Below are 27,068 nucleotides of genomic sequence, written 5' to 3' on the forward strand. Positions count from 1 at the left end.
CACATAGATACCAGTGCAAGAAATTCCCTCCTCACTAAGCTGCAGTGAGTTTCAATTATCGCACAGTTTGCTTCTGAGTGGATTTATCAAGCCAAGTCTATAAAGCAAAATGAATAATCTCGTCCTTCAGACCTATAAAAATATAATACTTGAAAGTACTTTGACAAAGTAATAAAGACAGAGTGAAAAGAAGGAACATCGACCCCATTTTAATAAGATTAGAGGGGCTTGATATTGTAACTAACCCTCGGCATTTAGAGCTTATTCTCTGGGCTGATTGATTTATATTATTATTTTTATGTGGTGAAATCATTGTGTGGTGAATGGTGTGCCATGTGTTGATAATATTACAGGTCAGCAGCAACACCTCTGGGGCTCGGTACCCATGATTTGTGGGCCAGAGTTTTCTTGTGGCAAGAACTCATGTGGCCAGTTGCCACACTGAGAAAACTAACCAATCAATGTTGGTTTTATCCACAACATCATTAAGAAAATGACTGTGTGAAAATGTTAGAAGGCAAGTGCAGTGTTGTGTGTGTGGTAGCCCCATATGTTTCCGTCAGGGCTCCTGCCCTGCACAAGAAGCAGCAATTCAACAGTTAAAGCTTTCCTCCACCATTTCATTTCTGTTGGCAAAAGCCTCAGATCTTGTGTGTGTTGGGCAGCTGTTAAAGACTCTGATGGAAACAAATAGGGCAGTCAAACAAATGAGACAGAGCCTGTTCGGTCCAGCGCACTGACCACGAATGGTGGGTAGCCCAGCCTCACTGGGATGCGCAGGAGGTGATACAGGGGGTGGAGGTTTGTAATAAATACCACCCTTCTTCTCCTTTCACGTCCTTTTGCAAAAGCAACTCTAGCAAAGCTTTCCTGTAACTCCCCCCCATCACGTCCTTGCTCTGTTGTACAGCAACTAAACTAAGTGAAATATAATTGACTCAAAGTAACTCAGAACACTTGACTATCCTTCCCTCCGCCCCTTCATCCTACTTGTCTCCCCCATTATTCTGTTTCCAAGTGTACATTCCTCAGGGAAAGAACCTGTCTTTTTCCTTTGCTCTTTAACACACCGATACTCTGATAGAGCTGTATAAAGTAACAGTAATAATAATGCCTTGTGATTCTGAGTTTTCTATGTTTATGTTATTTTACATTTTATTATTTTATATTGATGTGCCCAGGCTGCCTTTTGTCTTTCAGTCTATCAATTGGTCCTTCCTTCCTTCCTTCCTTCCTTCCTTCCTTCCTTCCTTCCTTCCTTCCTTCCTTCCTAGAGAACATGGTGCCTCCAGGTGTTGCAGGACAAATCCCAGCAGCCCAAGTCCAGCAGCATCTGTAGGGTTGCAGGTTCATCACCCCTGTGTTAAATAATATCCTCACATAACATGGGCACCCCACTGCACTGGCAGAAGTGACCAGACATTGGCTCAAAAGGTGCACAACACCAGAGATAAAGTAAGAATTGCCTTGTAATTTCAACTAGTGGTGCCTTCTGTCATGCTGGCAAAGTCTGTCCTGGCTCAACCAAAATGAGAAGAAATGAAGGGGTGTGTGTGTGTGTGTGTGTGTGTGTGTGTGTGTGAAGGAAGGCTCTCTGGGGCCTAAGAATTCTGGCCCCATTTGGTAAATCTGTACTGCACCCTCCCCTCAAAAAATCCTGCCTTCTTTCAGCATAAAGCATGTGACAGAAGCTGATGTTATATTTAAATAATAAAGCAGAACTGGGGTTGTTTTGTCTGCTTCCCCCCCTTCCTCTCTGATCTCCCCGTTGAAAAATGCATGGAAGGCAACAGATGTTTTGACTTTGTAGCTTGAACCTTTCTCAGCTGTTTGAAGATTTGATGTAGAATTCTTTGAACATCAGTTTCAGAGGAGACTCTCTTGGTAACGGTTGCCATGCAGAATTCATAATTAAAGAAGGTTCTAGGGTGATGGTGGGTTTTGTAAAACTGTATTTCATTAATTTGCTTAAATATACTTAATGGGATGAGAGAAATGGTTTTATCCATGGAGAAGAAACTCCTCAGGCCTTCAGCTCTGCCTACTGGGGAATAATCAAGCAGACACCTCTAGACTGCATAGCAACGTGGTTGCCGCAAGCTCTCTCCAAGCTAGCCACAGGGCACGGAGGTACATGATATGGTACGTGTCATGCTCACGAAAGACGTGGCAATATGCCAAACCCTACACTTCTGTGTAACACTGTCACCATCCGCAGGACAGAACTGCAGCCAAAACAGCAGGGTTGGCTCAAAGATTTTGGGGGCCCTTGGGCATGGTGCCCCCATTCTAAACCTGGAGGAGGTGGGACATTTAAACTGATAATTACTTTAGGCTGTAACCAGTTTTCTTGGATACATCCCTCCCAAGTAGAAATGGTAGGGCCATTACAGCAGTGGGCCTTCCGCTGATCTCACGAGGCCCTGGCAAATGCCCCACCTTGCCACCCTATAAAGCTGACCCTGGAAAGCAGTATGGTGGTGGCTGCATGTAAAGTGTTTGCCTGTGTGAGTTGTTCATATGTGCACCATTGTGTAAATGCTCTTACCACGTGAGCCAGCCCATTGGTATGTAGAGCTGGCACGCCAACCGTGCACCTGCCTGGGCCCTACAAACGCTGAGTGCTAGCTCTGCAAATAGACCGCAAACAAGCTCATATGGTAAGTGCATTTATACATGATGAAGTGTGTGTAATGCTTGCACAGTCAAGCGCTGCCATCTGTTTCAGTCCTTAAGCTCTTCTAATGCAGAAGGTGAAATCACCCTACCCCAAGAGTCCAATGAAGAATTTGTAGAGCTTGCTTGTATATACCTTGCCTATGCTTCATGTCAGGGATAGTTATATAAGTAAATTCTACGAACGACGACACTATGTCAGTTTTGTTACCTCTTCACCAGAGGTGCAGAACCTCACACCCAGGAGTCCAACATAGCCCTCCAGAAAGCTCTAGCCAGTCTTTGGGTCTCTCCTAAGGCTACCTCCCCTGTCCTCAGGCCATATATCTTGCTGTCACCACTCAGTGTTTGGCATGTGTCCTTGAACTGACCTCTTGGGTGCCCGAATAGAAGATGGCATTATTGGGGGCAGGTGGAGAGAGAGAGTAAATCTTTGGCTTTTGTGTGGTTGGAATTTAGCTTCTCGGACTCAGGGCTATTTTTCTATAAAAACAGGTGCTGGAACTCACCACAAACACCTCCATCATTCTCTTATAATGGCAATGGTGTCCACCTGAGAGGTGCCAGTACTGAGTTCTGGTTTTAAAAAAGCCCTGTTAGGAGCTATTGATTTTCCCCAGCCAGTGGAGGCTATTTCATATAGGCAAGTGAGCCATTGCCCCACCAAGCTCCCCTCAGCCAGCCTAGTGGGTGACACTGGATTTCAGCCGCCTCCTCTTCTTTAGTCATAGTGTTGTCTTTGTAGGACTCAGGAGGGAAGGATACAAAAATGAGCTGGTTTGGCCTCTGAGTTCTGGCGGCCATTTGCTTTGGTTTCCCCTGTGACTGACCTCCCTGCCTTCCACCCTCCCAGGCCCAACAGGCACCAGACTCCCCTAGGCCCAGCCTTACCAGGTGGCCAATTGAGGCAACCACCACAAGGCAAAGTGAGGCAGTCGTTTTGGGTAGCAAACACTGAGGGCCATCTGTTAAAAGTAGCTTGCTATCTCTGAGAGCAGTGGAGTAGTCTGTCCCATTGACACACCAGTCCTTTTGTAAATGGCAGGTGAGCGGTATCATCACCTCAGGCAGTGCAACAGCTTCAGCCGTCCCTCCTCCCATAACCTCTGGCACTGTTTTGATTCCTGTTGGCATTTTCCTTGCTTTTATTACAGGAAATAAGATACAATCTAGCACTCATTTTGTGCCCACGTAGAAAGAACAATATCGCTTCTTCCCCTTGGTGGAGACCATCTTCACCGCAGGCTAAATGCCTGTGTGAGCCTTCACTAGCAAACACGGAGCAGAGGCATAATTATTGCTGAAGCAGTGTTAACTTTTCGGTGGCAGGCAGGAGCAATTTTAATGGCAATTAGGGCTGTCACCTCATTAAAGAAATCTTAGATGATTAATCATATAATGTTTAATCAATTAATCGCATAAATTTGCATAGGAATAAACAATAGATCCAAAGGAGGGGGGGCGATTTCGCCTTTCCTTGTTTTGTTTTTTTGCAGGATGCCCATGTCTCCATCTTCCCAAAGCCTCTAGCGTCCCTTCTGTGTGGAGACAAAGGAAGATGTATCTTCTAAGATGATATCTGCTATCCATTTTGTCTGTAATTTCTCATACTACAAGTTATTCCTCCACCACCCCACATCTGTTGCCTCATTAATTGGGGGGGGAGGGGTGCCACCTTTTAAACCAATTGATCTAAAAAGGTTAATCCGCAGGCAGTGCAGTCTTATATCCCCTCAGAAATGGGACTTACTTCCAAGTAAGTGGGTTCAGCCTAAATGCAGACCTCGTAATTACAGCATGGAAGCAAAGTTGTGTGTGGAATGCAACCAATCAGCCTTCTTTCAGGGGAAGAGAGAAGTGCATAACCGCAATCCAGATTTCCAAAAAAATAATCATTTGATGCTGGTTTCCTTGAGAACTGAGTAACTATTTGGTGCCCTCTAGGCTAGGGTAACAACATATTAGTCAACTCCCAAATGTAACCATGGAAATGATATCTCATGTATACATTAGCACCCAGAGGACCTCTACATTTGAGGAAGCATGGAAGTTTGGAGCTCACCAGTGCACATACTGGCATCTCATAACACTTTAAACGTTTAGTTGGGTTTCCTGATGTTTATATATGCCTGATATTGCACCCCTGATGTTATTACATCAGTTACCAGATGTTTATACATCTATAGATGACATCCATGCCACACAGTTGCTGCAGAAAATGCTGGTGTATGTAACACTGGTGTTTCTGACAACACTGAAACTTGTTTTTAGGTCTTTGGAATTTAGTAGGTTTTCTGGGTCACTTGAGACTTAGGCAGCATACACACCATAGATTTAAAAGAATCCCAAGAATCTTGGGAACTGCAGTTTGCTAAGGGTGCTGGGAATTATAGTTTTGTGAGGGCAAAACTACAGTCCCCACAATTAATTTGTGTGTGTGTGTGTGTGTGTGTGTGTGTGTGCTATAAATGTATGCTGTATATACAGCCTTCCACCCAGTGACTCACAGGACTCATATGTCTGGTGTCAGAGTGGGAAGTGATCCCGTACCTCTCCTTTAGCTGATCTGATTGTGGGTGGGCAAGGATAGGCACTTCTGCAGCATAAAAATAGATGTGCATTATTCCCCCCCATCCAAATTTGCATAAAATTCAAATATGGTAATTTCAAAAAAATAATACTATCCTTTAAACAGAAATACAACTTACCACAGAGGAAGACTGTGAACCAGGTGATTTGTTTGTGTCTGCTGCCCAGGTACACAGTTCAGTCTACAGGCAACTCCCCTCAAGTCACTTCCTTTGCTCACACCTTATACAGACCAAACTAGTACACTCCGCACAGCTGGAAGGGGGAAGAGAAGTCCCATTCCCCAAAAGGTCTCTTCTTCTAGAAAAGCCTCAAAACTGTTTGTTTGAATGTTGTGGTTGTTTCCAGTTGTGATTACTTGATACAAATTAAAATCATCATCATCTCCAACCATTAGCTTCTCTAGCAGATGATGTGTTTGGCAGGTTTGACACTTCAACTAGTCATTTCAGACTCCAACCATAGAACCACTCAGTTGGAGGAGACCTTGATGTTATCCAGCTCAGCCCCACAGCATTTTTTAAAAATATACTTTGCTCCCTTCTCCAGATCCTCTAAAATGAGAAATCTCCTATCTAAGTGGCAAGTGGATGCAAGCTTGTATTGAGTGCAGATGTATGTAATTATTACATTAAGATCCCACTTTTCTTCCAAGGAGCTCAAGGAAGTGTATGTTGTTCTCCCCCTCTTCATATTATCCTCACAGTCACTGAGAGGCAGTGACTGGCCCAAGATCACCCAGTGAGCTTCACCGCCAAGGTCCTAGTCCATGTTGGCTCTTGAAAGATTCCTAAGGCTACTCAAGTCCTATTAGTGCTCAGCTTTGCGACTGAATGGGGATTTGAACCTGGGCTCCAGCGTCAAAGCCCAACACTCAAACCACTACACCACACACATTAATGCATGTATATACTGGCAATCAATACTAGACTTGTCTGCTCAGAATACATGTCTAGTATCTGCTCAGAAGTTAGTCCCATTGCATTCAATCCTGTTTACTCCCCAGCAAGCATGCGTCGGATTTTACCTTCAGGTCACAATCAAACAGCTCAGCTTCACGCTGCCAGCACGCAAAGCAGCGAAAAGCCAGACACACAGGAGAAGAGGCCAAAAGTCGCCAAACGGCTTTGCAACATTAAGCCGCAGCAGCATGGGAACCGTGCACAGCCTCTGCCACTCCCGCTATGACCAGTCGTATGCAGCAGCCACCAGCAAGGAGCCACTAGCAGCAGTGACAGCAGCAACCAAGTCATGCATTTAATTGGTGTCTATTGGATTTCCCCCCCTGAAGCTATACTTTGTGCTACTTACTCTGACATGGAAGGGAGAAGTTTCATTTTGTATCTGCATCTGACTCAGAGACTTTTTCTATACTGGCATTTGGCCTCCTGCCCTGACGGCAGTTTTTCTTGTATCATCAGGCTGAAATGTAGAATTTCCCACTGAGGAGATAGAGGAATGTGTGTGTGTGTGTGTTTGTTTGTAAAAGCAGGGTGAGGGAGGAAGAGACATTGATGAATGGAATAAATCCCTGCCACTCTTCTAGTTTCTTCGCAAAAACACAGCGGCAAGGTCTTTCTTTATCCTGTCACATAAAGATGCCACTGTCTCCCTAGAGAATAGCTCTTGAGACAGCAGCTTCTTTACGATCAGCAAACCTACAGCTGTAACAATTGTAGAGCCATGGGGATAGTATAGGAGCACTATACTCCATCCAAATGGACTTTCTCCTCTGGAGAGCCTCTGGTAAGGGAACCCTATTCTGCAACTTGAGTTTTAAGTAAGAAACCCAGCTGTAGATGGCACCAGTTGGCTAGTACCTGTGACATCATCAATACACCTCCCCATTAAAAAAACCCCAAAGATTCACCCACTTAAAAAAAAGCCAATAGCACAGGTGAAATGAAAGGAGCGCAGAAAATACTGATGTCTTAATCAGCATTCAGTTTGTGGGAAGCTAGCTACTAAACCGCACTGGACTTCTCACATCTCATATTAACATCCATCTTCACCCCTAAACAGAAGACTTTTGTTAATTTTTACAGTTATGCTACATGCTGAACAGATTCATCTATGATTACATAGAGGATTGGACTCTATTAGGTTGGAATATTGTTTTCATAACTTGCCAAGTAACTTTTATTTTATTAATACACGCTCTCCGCTCCTAATGTGTCATGTCCACCAGGGTAGCACACCTCAGGGAAAACGTATTACAAAATCTACTGTGAAGCATGGAAGTCAGTGTGGCATTTGCTTTCTTCCACCTTTATTGTTTCTCCCCCTGCAAATAATTCTCCCCACTGGCCTTTTCAACTACCAATTCGTAATTAACGCAAGCCAGCAAAATACAAGTGGCCTCTTTCTAACCATCAAGCTACAGTCCATTCTCTTCTCTTACTTCCACCTGCCCTCCATTACAGCCATTAACTGCTCTCTGCAGCTTACATGCCAACAAAGAAAAAGATGGCTTCACAGCTGTGACAGAATTCCATGTATGGGGGTGGCGAGGAAGGGGAGAAGCATCTTGGGACTCTAATCCAACCAGACAGATTGAGGTCAAATGCTTCTTGCATTCAACAAGCATAAAGGGGGAAGAGAAAGGAAAAGCCACAGAAATAAGAGGTGGTGGCAAGTGCCTATAGGGTGCCTCACGTTCTGCTGTAGGGCAGCCACCGCCAACCTGGTGTCGCCTAGACATTTGGGCTACAACACCTACCAGCCCCAGCCAGCATAATCTCTGGAGGTCAACACGCTGTCCGTGGCTGCTACCCCAAAGCAGCTAAGAGTTGGAAATGGCTCTGAGGACCAATGCATGTAGGATATTTGAAAGTGTCTGCAGGTGTATGCTTTAGGTGGCTTGCTTTTTTTTGCCTCCCAGATCCCTCTCCTTATTTCTCCCACAAACACAGGCCAAGGAGTTCATGGGCCCATACACACCATACATTTTAAGCATCACCACAGTACTTTAAATAGTCATGGCTTTCTCCCAAAGTATCCTAAGAAGTGTCGCTTGTTGAGGGTGCTGAGAGTTAGATCCCTGTTTTCCCTCACAGAGTGCCAGTTCTCAAAGTTCCCCTGGAAGAGGAACTGACAGTGGAACTGAACAAGCCTGGAGATTGAGAGCAGAGACAGTAAAGGAATTTGTACCCAGGCTTCACAGTTTAAAGAGGAGGCAAGGAAGAGATGACACAAGAGAGGTGTGGAGAAAGTGGGCAGAGAAATTTTACTCCTCTTCTTGCAACACCAGAACTGGGTACATCCAGTGAAGCTGGTTGGTGGAAGATTCAGGACCAGACAAAAGAAAGGACCCCTTTGACGCAGCGCACACTTAAACTGCAGAACTCACTCCCACAGGACACAGTGATGGCCACCAACATAGATGGCTTTAAAACAGGATTAAGCAAATTCATGACGAATAAGGCTATCAAGGTTATCTGAAGAAGTGTGCATGGACATGAAAGCTCATACCAATAACAAACTTAGTCTCTAAGGTGGTACTGGAAGAATTTTTTTTTTTATTTTGTTTCGATTACGGCAGACCAACACAGCTACTTACCTGTCTCTAAGGCTATCAATGGCTACTAGCCAGGCTGGCTATGCTTTGCCTCCACGATTGGATGCAGTATGCTTCTGAATACCAGTTGCTGGAAACAGAAGGAGCGAGAATGACCTGATGCTCAGGTCCTGCCTTTGGGCTTCCCATAGGCATCTTACTGCCCGCCCCCCTATGAGAACAAAGTGCTGGACAGGATGTGCTTTCGATGTTCTTTCCTAAGCATCTACAGTGGGAGACACAATTATTGACTAGAGAAGAAGAGGAGGAGGAGTTTGGATTTGATATCCCGCTTTATCACTACCCAAAGAAGTCTCAAAGTGGCTAACAATCTCCTTTTTGTTCCTCCCCCACAACAAACACTCTGTGAGGTGAGTGGGGCTGAGAGACTTCAGAGAAGTGTGACTAGCCCAAGGCCACCCAACAGCTGCATGTGGAGGAGCGGAGACGCGAACCCGGTTCACCAGATTATGAGACTACCACTCTTAACCACTACACCACACTGGCTGCAGATGGGTGGAGGTGTATTTTATTCATATGCTGAACTGCCCTTTGACCAAATATTGCCAGAAAATAAAAGACAACAACAACAACCCACTATATTTATACATACGCACACACAAAGTCCTGAGTATTTTCACGTCTCGGGAAAACCCTCCAAAAACTTGCTCACACCAGACAGATATTAATTTAAAATGGCACCTTTGTTGTGGAAACACTGGCAAATTTGTCATTCTGGCTCCCTGTGTGAATGACTAGTAGGTATGTAAATAAGCCACTCAGCTTCCTTTTATTTTTATTTTTTTTCAAAGCAATGGTAAGTCAGCAGGTCATGACCTAGAAGGTGGGAAAGGCAGAGCTGTGGATAGAAGCTCTTGCCTCCGCTGCACCAATGACCCAGTGTTCCTTGGAGACAAGGCGCACAGCTGCCACAGGATCAGCACCACTTTCAAAAGGGAAGCAAGCCAGACAATATAGCAGGCAGAGACCACCACCAGACACATATATAGTCAATGCCAATGCCCCCTGCAGCATAAATAACACCCTCTTTGCTCCTCATAAAAAAAATCTCCAATATACCCCAAACATCACATTCATGTTCATAGTTATAAGAGTCATCTTTCCCCACAAAAATTATCAATTCTTTCTTCCCTGCTTCCATAGCAGCTCAGCAGGCGTCCACATTACTGCTGTGGACATCACCCCGTTCCTATGCTTTCAGTTTGCCTTTCCCTTTTCCCAAAGCCCCCATAAGATCCACTTAGGAATGAAAACAGTTTTGAGGCACTTGCAAGCGTTCCATCTCAGTATTTTGGGTGAGGAGAAGTCACTCCACAGAAATGGCTTTCCGTGGAGCAGGAATCTGGCCCACCAGTTGTAGCACCCGCTGGGAAAGGCAGAGGCTGGTAGGATGGTGGGAGATATATTGGCACAGAGCGTATGGACAGATAGAGATAGACAGCACCTGGGGGAGCAGCAAAGACAAAAGGGAGTTTAGGTAACCTGAAGGCAATGGCTTCCAGACCTCACCTCATTTCTACCCCGACATTTAAGTCGCTCCATTCCTCTGACTCACCTTGCCACTACGGCAAACTCCCAGCAGGCTGTGGGGCCTCTCGTCATCAAGTACAGTAGCGAAAAGGATATCTAAGACCAGGTGGATGCGATGGATGGTTTGTGCCGTCTCCACGTCAGCAAGGAAGAGGAAAGCATGCTTGGTAAGAATGACCACCACACCCAAGTGGGGCAGGAACTAAAAGGATAGAAAAGCAGTTGCCTGAGCAGTCTGAATCAGTCCCTTTCCCACATCACATCAATATTATTTAACCATACTCTGACTGGGATTACCAGCATGGCTCTTGAGTGCATAATGGCACTCTCAGACCACCCATCCGGGGGGCCCTGACCTCCCTTAATAAAAAAAATTTTTGTTTGTTTTTGTTTGTTTGTTTGTTTGTTTGGGGTATCCCTTTCTGCTTCTTTTGTCTATTTTGTTTCTGCTCTTGGTGTCTGTCTGTGTGTGGGGTGGGGATAACCCATGTTTCACCAGTTTTTCAGACAGTGGGGGAGTTCTAAGCACAGGCAGTTTTCCTTGTGCGAAATTGATATCTTGTGATGGCCACAGAAGTTTTAGATTTAGAAACGAGTCCCCAGGCCCAAAGAGGTTAGGCACCCTTTGCCAAAAACAGGCATGCGGAACCTTTGGCCCTCTAGCTGTTGCTGAACTACAACTCCCATGGCTATGTTTTCTGGGGTTGATGGGAGTTGTAGTTCAGCAACAGCTAGAGGGCCAAAGGTTCCCCGGCAATGCCCTAAAAGCTTCTTCCCCTTGTCCCAACTACTCCCGGGCACGTGGAAAACATGGCCACCAACTCTGGATCAAATAGCCAGACATCCACTGGGTTAGATGGGGAAGGCCCAAAAAACCCACCACCAACTACATCAGCCTAACTGACACCTTCCAGATGTTTTGGATTACAATTCCCATCAGACCCAGTCAGGATGGGGATGAGAGAAGTTGTTGTCCAAGGTTCAGCAGGTCCATAAGCCAACTGTCTCCAAGGCAAAACTCACCTGTACTGCACTGGGGAAGTCCCCTAGCTGAGTCCCCTTGAAAGGCAAGGTGTCACGGGCACTAAGCAAGGCGGCGTTCCCTGGCTGATGTGGGCCTAGCTCTACCACATGAAACTGCAGACACAAACAAGAAGCAAGTGCAGAGTTAGAGACTTTACTGGCTCCCTACCCAGTAGACCTTGTCTCCCAACTTCCTCTTTGCCCATCCTTACTAAGCCTCAGTCACCTGTCCAGCCTGTTCCTTGCCTCTCCGCACAGCAGCTAAGAGGGATGTTGAAGGTTTTGGATTCCTGGAAAATCTGTGCTGAGGCAAGGCTACTGCTTGGGCTTCTATGACCTGAGACAGTGGGCCCCCTCGCCAATACAGCTGGGTCAGGCCCACAACTTGGCTCTGTGAGAAGGAAACAAAGAGAGAGAGATTCAGAGCAGGGGTAGCCAATTCCGCTTAGAGTACAACTCGCACCATCCCTGACTATTGGGCCATGCCAGTTAGGGCTGGTGGGAGCTGGAGTCAAACGATATCCGAGGCACAATGTTGGCTATATCTAGGTTAGAACAGAGCCACCAAGCCATGTAATGGGTTTAGAAACAAGAGACTTAACTTTTAACATTATTTTTTTTAAAAAAATGCATAAGCTGAAAGAAGAAGGGATTGACAATGAAAACCAGAGAAGGGTGGTGGGAAGTAAGGGGATTCCGAGAATCCTAAATGTGAAAGTGAATTCTATGTTTAAATTGAAACGTGTTATGTAAAACTTAATTAAAATATTTTTAAAATAGAAAATAGAAACAAGAGACATACAGTGGTGCCTCCCAAGACGAAAAGAATCCGTTCCGCGATTCTCTTCGTCTAGCCGTTTTTTCGTCTTGCGAAGCAAGCCCATTGACGGCTTAGCGGATTAGCGCTATTAGCGGCTTAGCGGATCAGCTGATAAGCGGCTTAGAAAAAGGGGGGGAAGGAAAAAAAACCCGCAGGAACTCGCAATACATTTTCGTCTTGCGAAGCAAGCCCATAGGGCAATTCGTTTTGCGAAGCGCCTCCAAAACGGAAAACCCTTTCGTCTAGCTGGTTTTCTGTCTTGCGAGGCGTTCGTCTTGTGGGGCACCACTGTATCATAGCCACGGGGTCAGAGAATTATGTACCTGCTCAAGTCCTAGAGCAGAGAGAGCCATCCACATATGACTGGCATCCCGTTGATATCCTACCACCTCCATGCCACAGAGACGTTCATGTCGGCTAAACTGCCAACTTGGTCCGGAACCTTGAAGGGAGATTACAGACAAGGAATGGAGTCAAGGTCTTCTGTTCAATTCATATGGCTTACGTGATAGATTAAGTAGGGAACTTCTGGCCAAGGGGTTCAATTTGACATGCTAGGCCCTTTCCGTAACCAGTGGTGGCCAGACTTGGCCCTCCAGCTGTTTTTGAACTACAATTCCCATCATCCCTGACCACTGGTCCTGTTAGCTAGGGATGATGGGAGCTGTAGCCCAAAAACAGCTGGAGGGCCAAGTTTGGCCACCACTACGCGTAAACCACACTCACCCACCCATCAGTGATTATGTCAGCTGATGGGTGGAGGACAGGGTTCAATCCTGCACTGGCTAGGCCATCCTGTTCCTAGGAGGCAACAGGATCACACAGCCAAGGCAACAGGATTTAATCTAATGAGCTAATGTGCCAAGATTAAAGTGCTCTGTCTTCTCCTTTAAGGGGGCTGGGCTGCATATGGCGCTACTGCTGCCACCCGCCCACTTAAAGGAGAAGCTGAGCAAAGGTGAAACAGCTTCCCCGGAAGAGTGTGTCTGCTTCAAAGGGCACTTTGCTGCTTTAGGACAATCCTCCATGGATAGATCCTCAAACTACCCCTCTGCTTTTAATTTTCATCACAGTAGACTGTTGAGGCAATGCCAGCACACTGCTTCCCCACCAATTCCCTTCAATAATCACTAGCTTATCCCATAAACTAGACAGCCTGCCTCTCCTACAATGCATGTTTCCTTTGTCCTTTTCCTTTACTCCCAACTCCATCCATCAAACACCCTTGGTTTCACCACTTAACTCCATTCATCATTCTGCCTACAACCTGCCCCTGCCCAGGATTCTTTCATTACAGCCACCCCAACAACATCTTCCCCAAGTCCCTCGAACACTCACGTTTTACAGTCCAGTGGAAGACATCCTCCTCTGTCACCACAGCCAGAATGTCAGCGTTCAACCACACCCAGTACTCAATAGGATGAGCAAATTCCCACTGGTACCTTAAGGAACGCTGGTCCACGTCGTAGACCTGGGCCAGCTGCCCCGCTAAAAGGAAGAAGAGGGAAGGTTAAGACAACTGCTGCAGTTTGAGGGAGTGGAGCCGCTTGACAGTGAAGGCCCCTCAATTTATAAAATAGACAATTCACTGTATTTTAGGTGTACCTGTGTCTCTTCTGCAAAACTGAATGAGAAGCCCCCACAACCAAATAGAAAGCAGGTAAATAATACGGAAAGCTACAAATGAGAACTTTGGGACATGGCAGCTCATTCACCAGAAATGACTTGACGTTTCCTAAGGCTGCAGAGAGAGCGCTTGGCATTACCAGAACATTAAGTGGGTCAGAGACAAAGAATTCCTTTGGAAATGTTGCTGTCCCAAGGGATAACAAATACTCCAACCTCTCCCACAGTTTTAGAACCACCACTGCCCAAAATAAAATGACAGCCGGACGGTGTTACCACCTTCCCTCTTCTAAGCCTATCTCCCACTCAAAGACACCTCAGTTCACATCAAGCCCTTTACTTCTCTGCAATAACACAAGTCCTCCCCCTTCAGTACCAAAATGACCCTCTAGCATTCGCTTTCCATCACTCACAATTATTTTTCCTTCCCCCCATCCACACTGGATTGCTTCCAACGCAAGTCCTACTCTAGAGCAGACCCACTGAAATTTAAGGACATTTGTAACTTAGGGCCACTCATTTCAGTGGGTCTACTCTGTGGCGAATTTAGTAACACACAACACCCCGACTTCCTCTCCTTTGCTCAACTCTACTTTCCAATAACCAGACAGCTTTCCTATTAATGAAATACCGTGGACGCTCAGGTTGTGAACCTGCAGAGTTCGCAAGCGTCTGCTCATGTGCGGGTTGCAATTTGGTGCTTCTGTGCATGCACGACCGCCAAAACCCGAAGTAACCCGTTCCAGTACTTCCGGGTTTCGGTGGTCCGCAACCCGAAAAAACGCAACCTGAAGCGGCTGTAACCCGAGGTATGACTGTACCTCTGACAGCAAGCAGTGGACGGCTAGGATTAGCCAGAGCCCCTTGCACATGATGCAAAGTCCAGTTTGGCGGAGCCTGATCCTCCTTGGGAGATGCACGGGGATCCAAGAGCATCAGCGATTGCCGGGAGGAGTCCCCAGGAGGGCTGTGCCGGACACAGAGGCGAGAGGCAGACGAGAAGGTTACACGAGGGTAGGTGATGTATTCCGATACAATGCCATGGGCTTGGAGCTGCAGAGAATTGGAGCGTGAGTGGAGCTTTCTTCCAGAGAAGGGTTTCAATGCCCACAAAACTGTTTGGAGCTGAACCAAGGCTAAGGGAACAGTGTCCTTGTAGGGGTATGTGTACGAGCTGGTGTGACCCAAGGTTGGGGTGAGGGAGAAACCCAAGTATGTCAGCTTCTGCTCCTTATTTAAGCTGCTCATGTACTTTTTTTTGTTGAACAAGGAACTGCAAACCAGGAACCACCATGAGCATCATTAGGAAACCCTCCCCCCTCAGAAGTCAACAAAAAGTATAGGACTGAACTGCAGCTGAACTCCATGGCTGAGCAGTGATTTGAACCCAGGTTTCCCACCCTCCAACTCTGCCGCTATTCATTCTTTCCACCTGCTACCTCCTTGTAATATCCATCATACGCTTTCAGGCCATTTGCTTGATTAGGTCTGACCTGCTCATTAGGAAATTAACTGCAGCAAAAATAAGTGTAGAAGAGTGGAAAGATTAGCAAGTACTTTGTACTGCTGACTAGTTAAAAACAACTTAATATGAAAATTAGAAAATCAACACGATAAAAATGGTTTCATGAAGATCTAATCTTGAGATTATTTCTGCCAAATGTGACGTTTTTATATTTCCCCTGTTGGAATAGAAAAAATATGGACAGCACTGAGAAATCATGTTCCAAACTGAAGTCCAAAATGTATTTAAAGTGTTGATTTTTGCTATAAATTAAAGATAGAGGTACTGCGTAATAAAAATGTACATGAAAGAGTGACCCCTACAGAGTAAGACCAGAAAGAAAGAAAGAAAGAAAGAAAGAAAGAAAGAAAGAAAGAAATTAATTGCAGGTAGCCATTTTGATAGGAACAACGTTAGGAAAAAAGTCAATCCAAGTCAGGCATTAGCATTCCCATGTTACTCAACATGGAAGTGGGGATGCAACCAATAACTCCACCTTTGCATGAAGAATGCAACTGACTGTACTAACAGAGCCACTCCCTTTATAGGCACAGAAAATGTAACCTTATGTAAGTATATTTGGAAGGAAGCATAGTCAGTTTCAATGGTGCTTACTCCCAGGCAAGGATGTGGGGGATTACAGCCTTAACGACTACACTCAAGACTGGTTTTCCCTTTTCTTTTCTACACCCAGAAAGGAGAAGCTCAAGAAAGTCACTGGAGAAATCCAAGGTTCTAAGGCAGCTGTGATCTGGCATCATGGGCAGAAGTCACACACCCATGCCCCCAAATAAGTTCACAGCCCAATTCTCTTCAGATATATCCAAAGATGCTTTTAAAGTGAAACATGCCTGCATGCAAGTCAATAGAGGACAAGGCTTTTGCACATAGCCAAGTATTGGATTTGGGCTAGCAGGTGGCAATGTGACTAGACTGACCTTGGCTACAACCTAAGTGGTCTTTTAATGCAGGGGATTTTAGGCTAGAAATCACCTGAACCCCCAACCTGTCGTATTACTAGCAGACTGAAGGGCTGGCATAAGCAGTATCTCCCAGCAGCCGTCCCCAACCTGCAATATGGAGATAATGGGCTGTTTTTGTGATGGCAGGCATGGGCACTGCCAGAATTTTTTTTTGGGTGGGGCAGGCCTTTTGTTGGGGGGTGGGCAAAACCTCAGTTAGCTATGTATTTTTATCGATTTTTATTGACTGTGGGGGGCAGCTGCCCCTCCCTGCCACCAATGTTTCTTGAAACACCTAAAAAATAAAAAAGGCCCTTCCTCTCTGCGTGAGGACAGTGCAGTAATACTTCTTTTAAGCTTTGCTTGTGGGGGTGGAGGCATGCCCAGTCAGAACTCCCCTAACCAACCACTGATTCCTATAGGAGCAGCTCTCATTTATGACCCCAGAGGAGATTTAAAATGGCTTCCACCGGAACCCCGGAAATCTTCTATCCACACAACCACCTCGCCCCTTTCCCAATCTCTTGGGCTGCGTAGCGCCGCAACCAACCCTGAGCTCGACCCATTCCAAATCGCGCACCCGCCCAGGCCCGAGTAACTATTTCTCGAGTAACTATTTTCCCACAGAGGCCTATGGGTTGAGCTACGTGGGTTTTTTTTGGGGGGGGGGTTGTTTCCTGCTTACCTGAGTCAAAACTTCCACGCGGACTGGAGACACAGGCTCGCTCATAGCTTGGTATTCCGAATCAACCTGCAGTGCAGAAAAAAATAGGAGCAAATGGTGCGCGGGAGAGAAAAGGGGGACACGTGGGGAGAGGAGCGGCTTTGGGGAAGGTTTATGGAGTCGGGAGTGATGACCCAGGCTAGCAAGTAAATTAAAACAGGAGTTACAGTAAGAGGCTCACCCCGAGGAAAAGCTGCAACTAAATCCGTGAAAACAACTGCACCACAAAGTTCAATATTTGAGCCTTTAAAATCTTACAGGGAAGCGCCCTGCGTAGCTGTCAGTCTTCCCCACCGCGGCTGCCCAAAGTTCCTACTCTTTCCTCCTCCTTTTTTCTCGGATTATAATGGCGTTTCAAGGCCATTCCTGCCCTCTTTCCCAGGTGTACATGATCTAGCTTTCAGACTCGATCCAATTAGCCCTAGCAAAAGGGAGGATCCCTCAGCCAGTTCTCTCTCTACTACTCCTACCGGTTCGACCAATCCCAGACCAAGGGCCCCATGGAGAACAGTCTGATGCGGCCCCAGGAAAAAGGGAGAGGAAAGCAACCAACTCGCCCCACCCGGAGCAAGCGGATAGGAAGCCGTTGTGTATGAAAACCAACAGCCTAACGATCTGCTACGCGCAGAACACAGATCGTGGAGCTTGCACACCCGCCTTGGTATTTTGCACGAGAAAGCGGCATATAAATGCTTTTATAAATACAGTACAATATATAACTCTTGGATGTTAAGTTTTAGAGGCATATCAGAAGGAGCTGTGGCTAGCAGAAGATCTGGGTTGCAGACCAGAATCGGAATCAGGTTCGTTGCTGGGTTGTCTTCAGCCCAAGTTCCTGATAGTGCAGAGAGCTGAAAATCCATACTGACTCCTCCTAGGTTTTTTTCGGAGCAAGTCCAATTAATTTAAGCGGTGCTCATTTCTCAAGGCCTTGTCCTCAAGAAAAGGTAGTAAATGTGACTCTGGATAGTGCCGATACAGACGTGGAATCACCCACCAGAAATTCTTTTTCATGCAGAACAAACCCTGCACATCGAGAATGGGATGTCAGCAAGAGAGCAAAAACTTCTCGCCTTGGCGCGCCTGTTTTCTATGGGGTTTGGGAGGGAGGCGAGAAAGGGAAGGGAAGGGACCTTTGCTTACGCTCAGAGTAGCATGCAATCAACGTGAGCCCCCGCTTTCAATTTGAAATCGAGCTACTCAGATAATTGGTTAGTCCTGTTAGTATCTGAGTGAAAATAATACCCAAGTAATAACTTGAGCCTGTATACACTTAGAAGTCTCACCTCATTCCGCAATATTTACTCCCAAGTAAGTTTGCACAAGATCTGAGCACACAGCAGCAATCCTGTGCGTTCTTACTTTGGAGCAAGCCCCGCTGAAATGAGTGGGACGACTGACTTGAAAAAGACTGGGGTAGGGAGTAAAAGGACCCTAAGCAGATTTGCTTAAAAATAATTCCTACGTACTTCAACGGCACTTATTTGGTGGTGTGTTTAGGGTTATGTCCTTCATTGAATTCCCAAGTAGCAGAATTGCGGATTTAGAAAGGTCCATATTGCTTGAGCAACGACTTGGTAAACACTGCTCTCTAACAAAATTTACTCCTGCTCTTGAAGGACTCCAAAATCTGATAATCACCACTATCAACACACATGAATCCTGGGAACTGTAGATTGTTATGGGTGGTGTGTGTTATATCTCTGTAGTGTAGGGGTTAACTACAGTTCCCAGGATTCAAGTGGGGGTTGGGGCAAGAAATGTGATTTAAATGTGTGGTGTGTATGCCCCAGTGCGCACTATGTATGTCCCAATGGGGTGTGCTTTAAAGTGTTTGCGTTTGCATAGGATTGTACATTTATAGTTACAGGAAGGGATATTGTGATAGAGCCCAGAATTCTCCCCCCCCCTTAAAGTTCTTTTTGCAAGACATTTCCCAATGTTTGTGGTATTTACCCACTGATCGCAATCAGGAACATTTAGTTTAATGTTGCATTTGAGCTAATAATTCTGTAAAAGTATTTTGTTGATGGGTTGTGTGTGTGTGAGAGAGAGAGAGAGAGAGGGGGGGGGGATTTCAGGCATTTTGTAAACCTGAGGAGTTTTTTTTTCTGGACCTGTTTTCCAGATTTCAATCTTTGCAAGTTAGAACTTCTAATTTTCTTGGTTAGGCTCTTTCAGGGATGTTGTATTGTCAGTTTTTCAAACCTTCTCCAGCATTCTAAACTGAGCAACAGTGAAATTCAGATCTTTCATCTCTCTCAACTTCCTTTAAAAATGTCTCTTCCCCATTTTTATTTTACTTTATTTCATTCCATTCCATTTATGAATCACTTCCTATGAAACATCTTTAAGTAATTTAAAACATTAACAATAAAACATATATGAAAAGATTTCATATATGAAAAGGATTTCATATCCAATAAGGAAACAGACTGGGATAAAAGGCTCTATTTAAAGGCTTGCTGAAAAAAAGATGATCTTCAATAGGTGCTGAAAAGGCAGTAGAAACAATGTCTCTTTGATATGTAATGGAAGCCTGTTCCAGATTGATAAAATTAATCTGAATTAATTAATTAAACTTCCTTTTAAGAGTCTCTGTTTTAGTGGATGAGGAGGGAAGTGAGGGACAGATGGGGCTCATTAACCTGGGAAGGTAGCCCATCTAGAAGGAAAACTCTTGATCCTAAACTTCCGCTGCCTTGTAGGATATCTTCCAGAGAAAAAAAAATCTAAGGAGCACACATATCCAGAGTCGATTCCTAAAACAGTTGGATGGCATCTTGTATGCCTTCTCCTGACAACTCCTGCAGCCAAGTTGATGCCAAACCTATTGCTCTGCTGTCTGAGCAACCCAAGACCTCCATACATACTGCCCAGGCTTGCACCCTGGGGTGGTCACTTAACTGCCACTAACACAGCAGTTTGTCTTCACCCCAGAGGGGCATTCCATTATCTCTCGAGACAGACAGATGCCAATGACAAAAAATACTGTTTCTGGAGGTCCTGAAGTTCCAGCTCCCTTCTTTGAAGTTTTTTTTGTGCTGTTTACTCATCTTTTGGTCCTTATCTCTTAGCCCTTAGCCCTCTTCTTTGTGCTGTTTACTCATCTTTTGGTCCTTATCTCTTAGCCCTTGGCATTAAACCCATTCCTGAAGCTCTTAGTCCTCCTAGGAAATCATCCACCTGGAATCTAGAGTCTCAGAATGAGTCCCCCTTCCTGCACAAACCCCCCAAACTACTACTTTTGGCAGTAGTGTGGGGCTTTCCAGTTGAGATCACTGCAGTGGATCTAGGTATCACCCTAACAAAAGATAACATTCCCCTCACCTCCAGGACAGCCTTTTCTTGTGAAGCATTAAGCTGGCAAGAGCCTCTTCCGGAACACAGAGAGCTTTGGAATGTGTTTTCTCACAATGAGATCAAGGAGCCTAGTAACTTCCTTTCAGCACTCTTTGAGCAGCGGAGTATTCCAAAAAACAAAGCAAAACAAGATTATTTGGTGAATTGGTCCAGGGAAGAACATGGTGGGGTGTGAGGGGACTGTGTGCTCTATAGCTGTGATGGGAAAGAAGTGACAAGTTCTGTGAGGATAAATGGCAAAGATCAGTGTTCACCAGGGAAACTGTGGCACCTTTCTGGTATAACAAGAGTCCAACCTTTTATTTATTGTTTGTGTGAAGTTTACATTTTTGCTGGGAGGATATTCTGGGAGGGAATGAGTGGGCCCAGGGGAGCCTTAACTCTGTGCTAATGAAGTTTGTTTGTTTATATATTGGCCAATAAATTTCCCTGAGTTACTTAAAAGTTAGATTGAATGGGGTTCCCTGTGGTGTGATTATATGGGTGTCTTGCGGTTGGATGTGGCAGCAGGGTAGCAAATATACATTTCTGCCACCCTCATTTAATTCACACATCATACTGGCTTATTTTTAGTATTCTGCTGCTTCTAGAGTTCTCTTTCGCTGTAGGAAAGTTTGTGCTTGGCAACACTGAGCCTACCAGTGGAGAGGATTACTGAAAAGAGGTTACTAGCATCAGGGTTCCTTTGTTGGAGAAAGCATTGCTGGGTCCAGCCCCCAAGTGGGCTTCTCCATCTTTAGACAGTTGCACAGAAGAACTGGAAATGTCACAAAGCGTGGCTCTTCTTATTACACAGCAGTGGTGGCAAGAGAAGCTTCCGCGAACAACATCTTCCCTTCTATGGAATTTTGAGCAGTTGAGAACATAAGATCTGACCTCATAATGGCCAAACAGATGCCTATGGGAAGCTGGCAAGCATGACCCAAGTGTAAGAGTACTCTGCTACCCTGCAGTTTCCAGCAACTGGTATTCAGAAGGGGACAGCCTCCAACCATGGAGGCAGAGCATAGCCATCATGGAAGTCACAAACCGAAACATTTCTGAGTTCTGTGAGATTTTCACTCTTGTAAGGCTGCAGTATTAAGCAGACTTTATATTACTTCCTAGGAAGTAAGACCCATTAAAGTTGATCAAAGTTTAGTGGTGAACTTATTTATGGTGAAACTGTTTAAAATTAGCGTGTAAGTAAGCTTAGATCTGCAAACTTAAAAGTTCTGGAATCCCTTTGTACTCTGGAGAGACTCAGAATTCCTAGCTGAGCACTCGGAGTGCATTGTCACTAAGAACCGTGCCATTAAAAATTCCTTGTTATGGATCTGAGCTTTTTGTGACTGGAATGAATAATATCACTTTGCAAAATTTAGTTCGTCTTTTGAGTGCTTTATACTGCTTTTTAAAATCATAAACCTGGGAAGGAAGAAGTAGGGGTCAGCAAACTTTTTCAGCAGGGCCGGTCCACGGTCCACAGACCTTGTGGGGGGCTGGACTATATTTGGGGGGGGGGAATGAACGAATTCCTATGCCCCACAAATAACCCAGAGATGCATTTTAAATAAAAGCACACATTGTACTCATGTAAAAACACCAGGCAGACCCCACAAATAACCCAGAAATGCATTTTTTTAAAAAGGACACATTCTACTCATGTAAAAACACGCCGATTCCCGGACTGTCTGCGGGCCGGATTTAGAAGGCGATTAGGCCAGATCCGGGCCTTGGTTGGCCTACCCATGAAATGCACTCATTCTGAAAATCAAGAAATTGCTTAAGGTCATTCATAATGGCTAAGCAGAAGGCCAACAGTTTAGATATAAGACCAGAAATGTTCCCTGTAAAAGAAGTGCAGGATGAGTTCTTTATTAATGGAGGCAGTAATTTCCAATTATTTATTATAAACATGGTTTTTTTACATGCAAGTCAGATGGAGCTAACTTTTGGTCCTCTAAATGTTGCTAAATGGGTGGGTGCGGTATTGTGCTTTTAGTCTAACATGCAGTTCTGCCATTAGTTATGTGCAGATGTGGGGATTTCATATAGCCAATAGGCACAAGATGACTACTTTAATGTTTTGATAAAAAATTGTCAAAAATAGATGCCTGAAATTTTTGGTGGCAATTGAAACACTTTGACACTGTCAAAATGTTGACGTTTTCTTAAAATCTTTAGCGTTCCATTTGTTAAATACAATTTTTTTTGTACTCCCTCAACCAGCTTTGGTGTGAATTGAGAAGCCATATGTGTTTCAAGTGGCACCAAATCTGTGCTGTTGGGATGCAGATGAGAGGTGTGAATTCCAGGATTTTGGATCAGGTCCATCCAGTTCAAAAGTAGTGTTCCAATACTGTAGTGATGTACACATAATTACTTTTAACAGCTGTCCTTCTACTTTATTCAGGAATGCTTGGAGGACCAATGCCGTATTTGAGAACCAAGGGGGCTTGAGTGTGGTCTGGTTGGTACTCAGTAAGGCTGTGTTTGTACCAGGTGATATGCGAACAAGGAGAAGCAGAACCTTGAGGTTTCTGCCCTGAGACTGCAAAGAGCAACACAAGGTATACTTGGGAATAGGTTAAGCAGAGTGGAAGGGATTCTTACTTATCAAATATTCTGCTGGCTGTTTGGCACAGTTCACCAGAAACTTCCCTTACAAGCAAATTTATGGGGTGAGAAGTTGTTTCTGGCCCACTGATTTGCATTGTGAATCAGAACCTTTCCCAGACCGTGAATCCATTCATAAAGGTTATGGTATGCTGGCCTAGAGCTATCTCTTTTTGGCTTGCCTATCGTTAGACACATACCAGCTTGTTATCTAAAATGCAAGAATCTGGTCAAATGTATTGAAGTGCCCCCAGCTTGTTGTTCCTGTTGGTTATATGCGGGACATTAGAGAGAAAGTTTGAAGGTGAGGAACACTTTTAAAAAGGTACTTCTTGTAAGACTTGGCTGTGGACATGACCAGTGAACAGCATCAGAAAAACCAGGACAAAACCACTGGTATGGCTGCCTCCTAGGGATATGTCAGGAAGACTATACTCTCTTTCTGGAATGGAGTGTGGTGTTTCTGACTGCATGAACCAGATGCAGGGGATGCCATTCCCCACTTTGATTCAGATAGCTAACTTACTGGTGCTAGTACCAGGGTGGGTGCTGGAGGCCGTGGTGCTGGCCTCCACTAAGAAGCATAGTGGTGTTCCGAGAGAAGTGCCTAGTTTTCCCTTGGACACATTCTGCGCTTCCCGGTGTGTGCTGTAACTCCAAACTGCAGAGTACAGAAAGTTGCCACCTATCTCAGAATAGTTAGTTAATGCAGTTTGCCCACTCCTGTGTTGGTAATAATGAAAAGTTTTTTTGGAGTAACATATATAGTACATATTAAAGCATTGGTTGGACTGATTCTAGCCATACTGACTCCAGTTTCGTAAATGTCACGCAGAACAGGGTATGGTTGGGTGTGGAAATAATTATGCCATGACGTCACAGGATTTGTGCCCTTTCTCACATCCAGGAGCTTCCAAAACGTTAAGTGTTTTTTCTCTTCTTGGATTTTTTAAAAATATAAATGATTAAAAACCTATGCACAATGGTACCTACCTTTTGCTCCCCTCTTCTGTTTCCTCAGATCCCCAAATGCTAGTGGATTGGGGAGCCAATCTGGATTATATGCATGGCTCTGATCCTGTGTCTGTAAGGTTAGAATCCCTAAGAGGAAACCTGCTGAATCAATCAAACCAGTTCTTATAGCCTTAGCTACTCAGCTAAGAATGCATCATCTGCTTCTTAAAGAATGAGCCCTGTTTCCAAGTCAAATGGATGGGCCTTTCCCTACCTCACCTGGCTGGATGCCATGTCATCCTACGTTGGAGAGCAATAGGACAAGTGGGGTTGTGTGTGAGAGAGCTCCTCTATCAGTGCCGGATTTACATATAAGCTAAACAAGCTATAGCTTAGGGCCCCACTCTCTTGGGGGGCCCAAAAAAAATTAAAGGAAAAAAAACCTGGATGTACATTTCCAAAATAGATAAACAAATAAAATAAAACCTACATATAGCAACAGTGTTTTATGTTGTGTAGGTTCCTATGATGTAAGTAATGGGCCCCACCTGCTAGCCTGCTCCCTAAAATATCACATATAAAGGGCCCCATTACCTTCAGTAGCTTAGGGCCTCATCAAACCTAAATCCGGCCCTGCCCTACATCCCATGCTCAGGTTGCATATATGCGTAAATATAGCCTAAAGACATCACAACCTCCATTGGCCTTCATTTCAAGGAAACCAAACACTGATAGGTGTGGACATCCCTGAAGTGTCTCACAGGTGGGAGACTAGGATGTGCACAACAGTTACCCATCTTTTCCTGTGGCCCATGTGTTCTTGAGTCTACCTCACAGCTCCTCCAGCAAGTGTTCATAGAGTTGCTTGTCGTCAATGTGCCTGTTTCATAGCTGCCATTTCTGTAGCTGCCACATTGCACATAGCATTGTCACATAGCACAGCTGCTATTCTTTGGGCCTCCTGGGATGCCCTGAAGGAAAACATGAGCAGATTTATTTTCTAGGTGAGCAGCCTCTGACACATTAACCCAGCTTTCCGCTGCCTGGTGCCCAGGCTCTGGCTGATGAAAGTTGTACCTCTCGGAGGCACCAGGTAGAGGAAGGCTGGAGTGTATTCCACCCTCTTGCCCTTTTATAAACCACAAAAGATCAAAGTGTGAGTGAAGTAAGGTCATACAGGTTTAACCTGTCACATTTGGGGGAGGGGATTAAAAGACTGATGTCCTCCAGCTTCACAGTTTTTCATACTGGCGTTGATAGTAAACCTGTTAGCTAATCCAGCCTGTGGCTAGGAACCAGGCAGCTGTGGCTTTGAAAGGCTTATATGTTAGTAAAACACTTTCTGTTGTTTAAATTGTTTTGTCTGTGTATGAGCTTCTAATCAAAGCCTATTTCTTCTCTTCTCTTTTTGCATCCTCCACCAACTTGCAGCTCAAAATCAAACATTCTGATTTAATAAGTAGGTCTGGCTACAGAGGCTGGAAGCAGCTGGAGCTGAGATCAGCCCCTAGATCCCGTTCTTAGCACAGATGCTTGGCTGTATCCAAAGGAGATGCAGTCCTCAAAGACACATTGATGCTCAACCTGCACCCTGCACCATCAACTCCACACAGGGATTTAATATGGCTGAAATGGCTTGACAGCATGGCTTGTAGATGGCTTGTAAGAGGGTCTGTTTGAAAGTACTCTGCAAACATTGGGCCTGCCTTCCAGAGACGTTGTGGATGTCTTTCTTTTGAGGATACCGAGGCAAAAGAAGCAGGATCTGTGTTGTCTTAGGTGCTCCTTCCCAACATCCAAACAGTGCGTTTTTAATGGCAAATCTAATCTGCAATACGATTCTTTCTCTTGGGAGTCGATTCTTAGGGGAAGATCGTGAGGGTTAAGGAATGATTAGTTGTTAAAACCCTTTTGTTCTTAGAAGGGTAAGATGCTAAGTGAACATTTGATGCAACTCGGTTGACATTTTAGAGGAGAAAAGCCACTTCAGGTGGGGGTTGATTTGAATCAGAGAAGAGAGTGCTGTGTGATTCAAGGACTCTGAGCACAGGCTCATATTTGCATATGCTAATTTATATGTATAGATGCAAAGTAAGGCTGGCTTCCAGAGGAGGGGAAAGCAAACTCTGCCTCTTGCTGTCAGGGCTTACTCTGAGCAACATGGAACCAACAGGATTTTCTGTATGCTGCAGGTAGATTGGGCAGAGGACTCAATCAGTTGCCAAGAGCTGCTGCTTATGTACATATAAATACTCATATAACTCTTGTTCAGCATCTGACACGACTTTCTCATGCAGGCACACTTTTATATACTTACATGCCCCTGTCACAAATCAACACCATTCACACATGATGTTGAACAACCACAGATTAACACCATCTCTAGCCACAACTGGAAAGCAAATTGTGATGGTAAGTGGCTGAGGTCTGTTTTTTAAAGCTTTTTAAAAGGAGGGAGGAGGGGTAGGACAGCAGGACTCAGTACAAAAGACCTGGGGCTCAGGCTCCCAGAGCCACCCTGGGTGGAGCTATTTAACCATTTCTCTGCTCCAGGTCTCTCTCTCTCACACACACATATACCAGCTTCTTTTCCAGTGCCACAAAATATGTATGAACAAGTCCCATAACAGATGGCTACTGGAGTAATATTTCAGCCTTCCCTCTCCAGGGGGCAGAACCACAGCATTATCACACATGCTTTCTTATAACAGTGTTTTTCAGAGCCTCCGCAATCCCCCCTTCTCTTTAACCAATTGCCTAGCATCTGGACGGCTGCTCAGAAATGTATAGATTCATCTCCAGTAAGTGATAAGGAGGACCACCACAAAGTGAGCTGTGTGAGGAGATTCTTAATGCCGTCTGGTATGTAGGGAGGAATTAAGATGTTCCTCATTGGTATTCCTGCTCTGATGTCCTCTCTTTTGTCTGTGTTTGGGGTACTAAGGTGGTGAGCGCTCATCCTCTTCTTTGTTCATGGCTGGAAATGTGAAAACCAACTGTTCTGGGTACTGTCGCCTGCGTTGCTAATTTTGTTTGCTTCACAAACTCACTTTTCAAACTGAATACAAAAACAATAACAACCCCCCCACTACACATTAAGCAACAGAATGCTGGAGGTTTTT

The 27,068-nt window shown here is 45.0% G+C and overlaps 1 protein-coding gene and 1 long non-coding RNA gene across 8 annotated transcripts; one reads left to right on the forward strand and one right to left on the reverse strand.

Moving 5' to 3' along the window:
• Positions 1 to 4,157: 4,157 nt before the first annotated feature.
• LOC309335501 (clathrin heavy chain 2-like) lies at positions 4,158 to 21,152 on the reverse strand. Of its 7 annotated transcripts, none has more exons than XM_081850559.1 (11): positions 21,034 to 21,152; positions 20,362 to 20,484; positions 17,820 to 18,057; positions 16,993 to 17,058; positions 14,663 to 14,894; positions 13,554 to 13,703; positions 12,539 to 12,657; positions 11,622 to 11,786; positions 11,396 to 11,509; positions 10,398 to 10,574; positions 4,158 to 4,214 (listed from the first exon to the last, which is right to left on the reverse strand). In XM_081850559.1, exons 3-11 carry the CDS (start codon positions 17,892 to 17,894, stop codon positions 4,203 to 4,205), a joined length of 1,110 nt encoding a protein of 369 aa, XP_081706685.1. In that variant the 5' UTR covers positions 17,895 to 18,057; positions 20,362 to 20,484; positions 21,034 to 21,152; the 3' UTR covers positions 4,158 to 4,202. The 7 variants fall into 7 exon arrangements, with proteins under 7 accessions (XP_081706685.1, XP_081706681.1, XP_081706684.1 ...); XM_081850555.1 differs by lacking the exon at positions 4,158 to 4,214 and adding an exon at positions 9,329 to 10,286; XM_081850560.1 differs by lacking the exon at positions 4,158 to 4,214 and adding an exon at positions 10,225 to 10,324.
• A 161-nt stretch (positions 21,153 to 21,313) lies between these two features.
• Positions 21,314 to 23,980, forward strand: LOC309335503. The gene is made up of 2 exons (XR_014153546.1): positions 21,314 to 21,504; positions 22,790 to 23,980. It is a non-coding gene; the product is annotated as an uncharacterized lncRNA (long non-coding RNA).
• Positions 23,981 to 27,068: the final 3,088 nt, after the last annotated feature.

Source organism: Podarcis erhardii (genome assembly GCF_964252035.2).
Source record: "Podarcis erhardii genome assembly, chromosome: 2".
In the NCBI taxonomy this organism is placed as follows: Eukaryota; Metazoa; Chordata; class Lepidosauria; order Squamata; family Lacertidae; genus Podarcis; species Podarcis erhardii.